The sequence below is a fragment of the Monodelphis domestica genome, chromosome 4, assembly GCF_027887165.1.
Source record: "Monodelphis domestica isolate mMonDom1 chromosome 4, mMonDom1.pri, whole genome shotgun sequence".
Taxonomy (NCBI): Eukaryota; Metazoa; Chordata; class Mammalia; order Didelphimorphia; family Didelphidae; genus Monodelphis; species Monodelphis domestica.
This window is the reverse complement of record NC_077230.1, coordinates 225806728-225817950: the sequence shown is the minus strand read 5'-3', so window position 1 is coordinate 225817950 and position 11223 is coordinate 225806728. Positions and strand designations below refer to the sequence as shown.

General features: G+C 43.1%; 1 protein-coding gene across 4 annotated transcripts in view; it reads left to right on the top strand.

Moving 5' to 3' along the window:
- The window catches only part of UBASH3B (ubiquitin associated and SH3 domain containing B), a 190363-nt gene that overhangs the window by 103989 nt on the left and 75151 nt on the right, over nt 1–11223 (top strand). For 2 of the 4 annotated variants that reach the window (XM_007494623.3, XM_056794202.1), the window contains exon 1: nt 1907–2725. The exons of the other annotated variants lie outside the window; for them this stretch is intronic. In XM_007494623.3, coding sequence (XP_007494685.1) covers nt 2722–2725 — 4 coding nt within the window. In that variant the 5' untranslated portion in view covers nt 1907–2721. Of the gene's footprint in view, nt 1–1906; nt 2726–11223 lie in introns of those variants that run through there. 4 annotated transcript variants of the gene reach the window in all.

Here is an 11223-nt window from a genome sequence, read left to right as displayed (position 1 = left end):
CATTTTTTTCTTTTTTTCCTTCCTTCCTTCCTTCCTTCCTTCCTTCCTTCCTTCCTTCCTTCCTTCCTTCCTTCCTTCCTTCCTTCCTTCCTTCCTTCCTTCCTTCCTTCCTTCCTTCCTTCCTTCCTTCCTTCCTTCCTTCCTTCCTTCCTTCCTTCCTTCCTTCCTTCCTTCCTTCCTTCCTTCCTTCCTTCCTTTTTCTTTCATTAAAGCCCTTACCTTCCGTCTTGGAATCAGTACTGTGTATTGGTTCTAAGACAGAAGAGTGGTAAGGGCTAGGTAATGGGTGTTAAGTGACTTGCCCAGGGTCACACAGCTGGGAAGTGTCTGAGTACACATTTGAACCTAGCACCTCCTCTCTCTACACCTGACTCTCAATCCACTGAACCACCCAGCTGCTCCTAGAATGCAAGCTTTTTGAGAACTAGGGATGTTTTCATTTTTTTCTTTGTAATTCTAATACCTAGAACAATACCTTATCAGGAGCTAAGTAAATGCTTTCTGATTATACAATATTCAATCTCTCTCAAATGCTAATTTCATTTCTGGGTAGTTAGGTAACAAAGTACCTAGAGTACCAGGCCTAGAGTTAGGAAGACTTCTGTTCCCTAGTTCAAATGCAGCCTTACATTCTCATCATCTGCATGACTGTGGGCAAGTTACTTAACTCTTATTGACCTTAGTTTCCTATTCTGTAAAATGAACTGGAGATGGAAATGGCAAACCACTCCAGTCTCTTTGCCAAAAAAAAAAAAAACACCAAATGGGCTCAAGTAGACTTGAATACAACTGAAACAACTGAACAACAGCATTAGACAGAGGAAAAAAGGTAGTCTGTGATGAGAAATACTGAATTGTTGAGTACAAATCAAGAAGATTTTGATAACAGACATCACCGTGAGTTGTTGTGGTCAGGAAAGGCTTCCCTGAAAAGTGGGCTTTGATTTGGACCTTGAAAGATAAGAGGGTTCAAATCTGGCCTCAGATATTTTATATCTGAGTAATTAATCCTGGTTGCCTAGTCCTTACTGTTACTCTACCCTGGAATCAATCCTGAGTATTGATTCTAAGACAGAAGATAAGGATTTTTTTTAAAATTCAAAGAGATAATATGGTTTAATTAACTGAAATATAGGGATGCTTCTCCCCCCCCCTCCCAGTAGTGGGGATTGGGAGGGGCTCAAAGGGAGAGAATAAGTATTTATATAGCACAATGCTAAGAACATTACAATGATTTCATTTCATCCTCACAAAAATTCTGGGAGAATGTTGTCATTTTATTCCCATTTTATAGTTGAGGAAACTGAGGCAAAGAGAGGTTAAGTTATTTACTCAGAGTTACACAGTTAGTGGGTTGCTAAAGCTGAATTTGAACTCGGGCCTTCCTGAACTCAGACTCTGGACTCCATCCCCTGTACCACCAGGGTGAGTGGGAGCAATAGGGAAGTGAAAGTGGACTGGTATGACTATAGCAAAGGGTTTATTTGATTTGGAAGTGATGGCCTGAGGCCACGGCATGCTCTACCAGTGTTCCACACAGGTGACCTCTAATCGCAGGTTATCTGGTGACTTGCATAAATAAGCCATAGGACACATCACCTTATGGCAACTAGATGAGGAAACCTCTGATGCTCTCTGATGCCTGGAGATGCTAGTCTGCATCCTGGCTTTGGGTACCTTTGAGCCAGTCACTAACCCTCTCTGGGTCTCAATTTCTTCATCAGAAACATGCTATCACTGGCTTTTCTGATGCCACAGGGTCATTGTGGGGGCAGTTTTTTGCCAACCCTAGAAAGTACTAGTACCCTAAATCTATGTATCCTGACAGAACCATTAGGGCTTACTTAGTTCAGTTATCTCCTTTGTTAAAAAACAAAACAACTTCCATTCTTTCTTAATAACAACTTTAAGAGAGAAAAGCCAGGGCTAAGAAAACTGGTTTAAGTGACTTGCCCAGGATCACATAGCTAGGAAGTGTATGAAGCTAGATTTGAATCCAGGTCCTCCTGATTCCAGGCCTGACACTCTATCCATTGTGCCCCTAGCTGCTCCTCAATTACCTTTTTTTATACAAAGAAGTCCAGCGAACCTATGTAAGTCCCAGAATAGATTAGAGAGGGAAGAGAATAGAAGCAAACAGGTGACAAGAACCTGAATTCTGGAGAGAGGACTGAAAGTCTTCATCTCTCATGCCCTTGGGTCTCCTTGGGCAAGATGACCTTTATGAGTACCAGAATCCATGACGTAAGGAGAAAGTAATAAAACTATTGTGCCCACCTCCCCAAATGACTGGGAGGCTCAGAAGGGGGTGATGCAACCCTTGCAAACCCTCAAGCACTAGATGAATGGAAGTAAGTAAGCTAATAATAATAACTACCACATGTTAGCTGTTATTACTTTTTTTTTGCCATCTTTTGAAGCATAATGGATAGAGGACCACACTTAGAATCTTAGGCCCAGGACCATGCTTCTAGAATTAGAACATTGGCTCAAGTTCTGACTCTGGTACAAACAAGTAGTGTGGCTAGGGACAAGTCATTTAACCTTGTGGTACTCTGAGCAGCCATGGGCAAGTCACTTAACTTTGTGGTACCCTGAGCAGCCATGGGCAAGTCATTTAGCCATGTGGTACTCTGAGCATCCATGGGCAATTCATTTAGCCATGTGGTACCCTGAGTAGCCATGGGCAAGTCACTTAACTTTGTGGTACCCTGAGCATCCATGGGTAAGTCATTTAACTTTGTGGGACCCTGAGCATCCATGGCCAAGTCATTTAACTTTGTGGTACCCTGAGTATCCATGGGTAAGTCATTTAACCTTGTGGTACTCTGAGCAGCCATGGCCAAGTCATTTAACTTTGTGGTACCCTGAGTATCCATGGGTAAGTCATTTAACCTTGTGGTACTCTGAGCAGCCATGGCCAAGTCATTTAACTTTGTGGTACCCTGAGTATCCATGGGTAAGTCATTTAACCTTGTGGTACTCTGAGCAGCCATGGCCAAGTCATTTAACTTTGTGGTACCCTGAGTATCCATGGGTAAGTCATTTAACCTTGTGGTACTCTGAGCAGCCATGGACAAGTCATTTAACTTTGTGGTACCCTGAGCATCCATGGGCAAGTCATTTAGCCATGTGGTACCCTGAGCAGCCATGGACAAGTCACTTAACTTTGTGGTACCCTGAGCAGCCATGGGCAAGTAATTTAGCCATGTGGTACCCTGAGCAGTCATGGGCAATTCATTTAACCTTGTGGTACTCTGAGCAGTCATGGGCAAGTCACTTAACTTTGTGGTACCCTGAGCATCCATGGGCAAGTCATTTAGCCATGTGGTACCCTGAGCAGTTATCAATCCTGAAGTGCTAAGTGGCTGATGTGCATCTACAGGAGGAGTTTCTATACTGAGAGAAGAGCATACTGATGAAACCCTAGAACTGTTATTTCAAACATATGTATGTATGTAGCCTCCTCCTAGCCTTCCAGTCTTCTTACATCTTACTCCCCAACACTTCTAGCGGCCTCTTAGCTGCTCCACAAATGTGTTATTCCATCTCCCAGCGTCCAGCATTCTCTCTGGCTCTCCCCTCATGTCTGGAATATTCTCCATCCTTTGCTTCAACTACAGACCACTTTGGCCTCCTATAAGTCCCAACTAAAATCCTATCTCCTACAGGAAATCTTCCCTGATCCTTCTTAATTCCAAGACTTTCCCACTGTTAGTTATTTCCCACTTATCCTGTATATTGCTTGCTTCCTATATATTTGTTTGCATATTGTCTCTCCCATTCGATGGTAAGCTCCTTGAGGGCAGGGACTATCTTTTGCCTGTTTATGTATCCTCATCACTTAGCACAGTGCTTGGCACATATTAAACACTTAATAGATGTTTATTGATTAATTGATATGTGTCTATAGGTATGTGTTTAGGAAGCAGCTAGGTGGCTCCATGGAATCAGGAAGACCTAAGTCCAAATCCCACCTCAGATGCTTACCAGCTGTGTGACCTTGGGCAATTCACTTAACCTCTGGTTGCCTTAATTGACTAGAAAAGAAAATGGCAAATGGCAGTATAGTCTACAGGGTCATGAAGCGTCACATGTGACTAGAAGACTAAGCAACAACATACATATTTATATATATATGAATATATGTGCATGTGTGTATGTATATGCATATATTCGTGAATTTTTGTGCACATAGTCTGTGTACATATTTGCATATATGTGTGTATACACACACATATAATTCACTCCTTAGTGCTGGGAAAGGATGAAATGTCCCAGTAGGAGCTCAGTCAACGATTATTAGAGCTCTTTGGTTCCTTGAAGATGAAGGAAAAAGAGAACAGTTGTACTATTTGGGAATTGCCCTCTTGATCATCCTCTCTGGTCTTCTGTTTGTCAAATGGCAGCAGATTCCTGAGTGAAGCTGCTCTCTGAGCTACCATATTATAAAAGCCACCTCATCGTCACCAGAAAGTCCCACACTGAAGGGAACTGTGCTCCGACACCATTTATTTGCACTCGGGGCGATCAAGGCGTCCCTCTCCGATACCCTGCTCTTATCCTGGCCCTTCCAGACACTGGGGTCAGCACTCTCACTTGTCTTCCTACTGGGAGATGGCCTTCCTGTGGAGCTAAAAATGGTACCTCATTTTCCATGACTTATCTTCAATGCAGTGGCTGCTGCTGGGGACAGAACCGTAATCAGGGGGACTCAGAGCCCAGAGCATTGCCTGGGGAGGCAGAGGAGGAGGAGCAGAGGGCTGGATTCTACTTAGAGAGAGTCAGTAGGCTGCAGAAGGTGAGTGAGAGAAAAGCAGCAGCTTGTAACCAAACCCAAGGAAAGAGTCTGCTTCGGGGACAGTCTGGGTCAGTGTGTTTCTGTTGCCCTGCATTCAGGGATGGCCATTTGAGTCTTGAAGTCCTAGATCATGGGGTTCAGAGCCAGAAGAGACCTTAGAAACCACCTAGTCCTGCTCTCTTATTTTGCTGAGGACCTACTCAAGCACAGACAGGAAGTGAGTGATGGAGGCAGGACCCAAAGCTAGGTCCCTGACTCTAGAACCAGTTGTCTTTTCACTGGGGCATATTGTTTAGGATCTGGTACCCATTTCAAAGCTGATTGGTCGGTTGCTTATTGTCCTTTGTACACAGGAAAACCAAAATGACATCATGGGTGATGTCTTTTGACTCTCACCCAAGTTGGGTTTAAGTAAAGCAGAGTTGCACAAAGTCCTCTGCCACAGTGGCTAGAGCACCAAGCCTGAAGTCAGGAAGACTTGAGTTCAAATTCAGCCTCAGACATTTACTATCAGTACAACCCTGGGCAAGTCACTTAACTCTGTTTGCCTCGGTTTCCCGAAAATGAGCTGGAAAAGGAAATGGCAAACCATTCCAGTATCTTTGCCAACAGAATCCCAAATGGGAGCGTGAAGAGCCTCACACAGCTGAAAAACAACTAAACAACAAGATCCCCAGTTCTTTACATTCCCTAAAGAATACAGACCAGGCTCAGGTTAGCCAGATATTAGTTGAGTATTTGCATCCACTCCCCAACTCCTTCCCCCACCATGGAGGGAAAGGAGAGAGAGAGGAAACTTTTCTTTTCCTAGGGAAGAGGGAGCCCAAGACCCTTAACACAGTGTAACCAAAAACTTTGTTTTCTTTTAAACCCTTAACGTTTGCCTTAGAATCAATACTGTGTATTGGTTCCAAGGCAGAAGAACATTATAGGCAGTGGGGATCACACAGCTAGGAAGTGCCAACCCAGGACCTCCTGTCTCTAGGCCTGGCTCTCAATTCACTGAGTCACCTCTCTTCCTCCATAACATTGGTTCTTCCATTTCTTAACAATATGCAATGGCCTTATACCAAAAAGGATTCATCCCTAAAGCAAACCCTTTTGCAGAGACATCCTCCTGAATATTTTGAAAGTGGTTCACAATTGTAGTGCTAGTTATCTCTCCCTCCAGCCCCATGAGCTACGCTTTATCAACAAGGAGGAAACAACAACAAGGGGAAGTGACTTAACATAGAATTGCTGAGCTAATGCTAGAGTGAGGAATCATCTCACGCCTCCCAGGTGCCCACCAAGTGTAAGGCTTTGAATATATTGGAAGGGGGGGTGGAGAGAGAGAGAGAGAGACAGAGAGAGAGAGAGAGAGAGAGAGAGAGAGAGAGAGAGAGAGGAGAGAGAGAGAGAGAGAGAGAGACAGAGAGAGAGAGAGACAGAGAGAGAGAGAGACAGAGAGAGAGACAGAGAGAGACAGAGACAGAGACAGAGACAGAGAGAGAGAGAGAGAGAGAGAGAGAGAGAGAGAGAGAGAGAGAGAGAGAAAGAGACAGAGAGAGAGAGAGAAAGAGAGAGAGAGAGAGAAAGAGAGAGAGAGACAGAGAGAGACAGAGAAAGAGACAGAGAGACAGAGATAAAGAGAAAGAGAGAGAGAGAGACAGTGATAAAGACAGAGACAGAGACAGAGAGAGAGAAAGAGACAGAGAGAAAGACAGAGAGAAAGAGACAGAGAGAAAGAGACAGAGAGAAAGACAGAGAGAGAGAGACAGAGAGAGAGAGACAGAGAGAGAGAATGTGAGAATGTGTGTTTAAATTAGCAAAATCTTTCATAAATCTGTTGGCTAAGCTGGTATAAACATAGGTAATTAATCATGGCCTTTTATGGTTTTACTTAATCACTGATTAATTTGATCATCTGTTTCCTGTAGTTTGGATCCAATCACCAAAACCTTTTGTATCCAAAATAAAAGCCAGCCCTCCCCTCTCCCCTAGTCACCAGAGGGGGCTTGGAACACCTGGTATTACTGGGTAATTCATGGGCCATTTAAGAAAGAGGACCAATTAATTAGGAAAGAAGTAGGCCCCAGAACTTGGAGATTAAACACTACCTTGAGTCAGTCTAACTGGAACTGAAGTTGAAGAGTATAAACTTCTGAACAGCAGGGAACTAATTTTGCAGTGTAGGAGAAAGAGTGGACTATAAATTGGAATCACAACTTTGAAACTTACTGTGAAACCATGTCAGATTTCATTTCTATAAAATGGTGGTGATAATAGTTATACTAAATACTTCAACAGGGTTATGAGTGAGGAAAGTGCTTTGTAAACCTTAAAGCTTTGCATCAATGTGAGCTGCTATTGTTATCTTTATATTCTTTCTCTACCCTTCCCCCCCAAAATGCCCAACATCCCCCTCCAACACTCAGTGCCTAAAACAGTGGTAGCCACAAAGCAGGTGCTCAGTAAACTGTTGTTACATGATTGAATATAGGTTAGGAGCCTGGGGATCTATTTCCCAATTCTGGGGTAGGGAAAGCATCCTGGACCTGAAGTCAGAAAGACATGAGTTCAGATTCATCCCCAGATATTTATTTAGTTAGGTGATCCTCAGCTTACCTCAGGTTGCTTAGCTGTAAAATTGGGGATGATAATAATATCATCTGTCTCCCAGGGTTATTGTGAGGAACAAATGATATCATATTTATAAAGAACTTTGCAAATCTCAAGCTATGTTTATTATGGTTGTTCAGTTGTTGCACTCATGTCTGACTCTTAAGTGACCCTGTTTAGGGTTTTCTTGGCAGGAATGGTTTGTCATTTCTTTCTCCAGATTATTTGTTTTACAAATGAGGAAACTGAGGCAGATAGCATTAAATGACTTGTCCAGGGTCACACAACTACATATCTGAAGCTAGATTTAAACTCAGGAAGATTGAATCTTCCTGACTCTAGGCCCAGCACTCTATCTCCTTCACCATCGAGCTACAATCTGTGTATAAATGCTTGCTATTAATAACTAATCATGGACAGGGAATTGGTGAAGGAAACAGTGGTGGTACAGAGGAAAGAGTGTTAAATTTATGGATAAAGGAACCAGACTTTGAATATTGGTTCATCCATTAATTTCCTGCTTTATTTCTTATCTGGAAAATAAGGAGATAGAGTCAAGGACTGGATCTCTAAACTCCCTCTAAAGCTCTAAATATATGATCCTAAATCACTACCTCTCTACTTCCTGTTTCTCTTTCCCTCCCTCCTAAAGCAAAGGCCAAAAGTAAGTGGAGTACAATATGGCAGCTAAGGACTGGACACTGAAAGAGTGATTAGGGAGGGGAGAAAGAATTTCTCTCCTTTTTTACCTCCCTCTTCCTCTCATTTCCCTGTTCCCCCTCCCTCTCTCTCTCCCACCTCTTCCTCTCCCCCATTTCTCTCTCTCTCTCTCTCTCTCTCTCTCTCTCTCTCTCTCTCTCTCTCTCTCTCTCTCTCTCTCTCTCCTCTATTCCCCCCCTCCCCCCTCTTCTCTTAATTAACCTTCTCCCATTCCCTGCAGCAGCTGTTCCAAAACTTTTCCTCTTTTCTCAAGCTTCCTCCTTCCCAGAAGGCCATCTTACCTTATACTTTACTATAAAAACAGACCTTTCAAGGCTATTCGTCCTCTAATCCTTCTCTCCTGTATCTCAAAAGCCCATGACATCATGCCCCATCTTCTCCTCCCTTGCTCTGATGCAGAGGTGGCCTTTCTCCTTTCTAAGACCCGTACTTCCATTAGTGCCCTTCACATCATTCTCTCCTTTCTCCTCCAAGCAACTTGGCCCAGTAATCATCCTCTCTAATTTTCCATCTCTGCATATCTAATGGCTCCTTCACTGCCACTTATAAATATGCCCGAATTTCTGCATACTTAAAAAACTTTCATTTCAGACAGTGAGATGTTACAGAGAAGATCTGTAGTCAGGAAGGGCTGAGTTTAAACTGGCCTAAAATATGTATTAGGTGTATAATCCTGGGCAAGTCGCTTAGCTGCTGTTTGCCTCAGTAGCCTCATCTGTAAAATGAAGGTAGTAATAGCACTACCCACCTCTCAAGGTTGTTGTTGAGGACCAAAAAAGGTAGTATTCATAAAGTGCTTTGCCAACCTTAAAGGGCTATTAAAATGCTAGCTATATTGTTATTATTCCTGTTGTCTGCACCTAGTGATCCATTTCCCATATATGTGTCTTTGCACTGGCTCTTCTCCATACCTGCTGTGTAGTCAACTCTTAGAATCTCTTAATTTTCTTATAAATCTTGATATCCTCAGTTTATTGTGCCTCTTCCTCTCCCCTGCCCCCCCAATGCATTTTCCTTGAATATGTTTTCTATTTCCTTGTTTATGTTTGTGGTCTTTCCCTCCAATAAAAATCTGTGCTACTTGAGGGCCAAAGCCATTTTTTTCTTTTTTATTCCTAGTGCCTAACACATGCTTGGCATATAGTTGGCTTTTGATGGATGAATGTATTAATGAATGAAGTCTGTCAGGTATCATATGAAGGAAGAGATGCTATAGATCATAGAAAGACTGAAAGGATCTCAGAAACCATCTATTCCCATCTACCCCACCTCTGATCATTTTATAGATTAAGAAATTAAGGAGGCCTACAGGATAAAATTAGTCACCAGTGTCCTAGAGCTAATAAGTAGTATTGCTGGGATTGGAACCCAGGTCTGACATAAATCTATGCAGAACTAGTCTGTTATCCCTGGATTACCATCTTCCTCTCATTTCTTCTCCAGTTTCTTCTCCTTCCCTGCCTCCAACTCTCTTTTTCAAGGTCCAACTCAGATGCCACCTCTTACATGAAGATTTCCCTGATCTTCCCCAGCCAGAAGTTAGATATAGTCCTTATGTTCAGAGAAAAACCCAATAGAGACGATAAGAAAGGAATGCCAGTAACAGCTTGTTGTTCAATTGTTTTTGGTCATGTTTTCATGATTTGGGGTTTTCTTGGCAAAGATAACAAATGGTTTGCCATTTCCTTTATCAGCTAATTTTACAAATGAGGAAGTAGAGGCCAACCAGGTAAAGTGACAAATGACTTTAATTTTTTATTATTTATTTTTTGAACTTAGGAAAATGAGTCTCTCTGACTCCAGACCTGACTCTTTATCCACTTTACCATTTAGTTTACCCCACCATAATACAAATCAAAATATACCAAGTGTATGAGAAAAGAATCAGCATGGCCCTCTGGAGTTCAGAGGAAGGAGGCATCTCTTCTAGGGATGAGAGGGATCAAAGAAGGCTTCAGGGGATGTGCATATATATGCATATATGAATTGGGACTTGAATGGCTTTTCCCTTTAGAGTGAGAGGATTTGCCCTGTGTATTATTTCTGAAGAGCTCTTGCTTCTTTTTTTTTTGCTCACACAGGACTGGCTGCAGACCATGAAAAACATTTAAAGGTGCATGTAGAGACTCCTCCTTTACACTCACTCACTTTTCACCTCTTGCATTCTGTACATCCCTGGACCTGCCCTCCTTAACTCAGCATGGCCTGAACAAGGCATTTATGTACCCTACACAAGGTTTGGAAATTGCTTCTCCCATGTGTTACTATATCTGTATCCCTTAGAGCCGTAGTGGCAAACCTATGACACATGTGCCAGAGGGGGTACTCGGAGCTCTGTGGGCTCATGCACCACTGCCCTAGCACAGAGGTCACCAGAGTTTGTTACTAGAAAGCCAGAGGGGCATGGGACTGGGCTGCTCTCCTCCCCCTCTCTACAGGCACCTGAGGACATTTCTCCCATCATCCACCCCTCTAAAAGGTTTGCCATTACTGCTTTAAAGGCTTTGAGGAGGCAGCTCGGTAGCTCAGTAGATAGAGTGCCAGACCTGGAGTTAATAAGAGCTGAGTCCAAATTTAGCCTCAAGACATTTATAACGATGATGGGCAAATCACTTTTGTTTTACATCTTTACCTTCTATCTTAATACAATTTCTTTTTTTTTTTAAATCCTTACCTTCCATCTTGGAGTCAGTACTGTGTATTGGCTCCAAGGCAGAAGAGTGGTAAGGGCTAGGCAATGGGGGTCAAGTGACTTGCCCAGGGTCACACAGCTGGGAAGTGTCTGAGGCCAGATTTGAACCTAGGACCTCCCGTCTCTAGGGCTGGCTTTCAATCCACTGAGCTACCCAGCTGCCCCCCTTAATACAATTTCTAAAACAACAGAATAGTAAGAACTAGGCAGTCAGGGTTCAGTGACTTACCCAGAGTCACACAGCTAGGAAGTATCTGAGGCCAGATTTGAAACTGGAACCTCTTGACTCTAGGCCTGGAACTCTATCCATTGTGTCACCCAGCTGCCCCATGGCAAATCACTTTACCTCTGATTGCCTGACTAAAGGATCCACTGGGCCAGAAAACAGCAAACCACACCAGCATCCTGA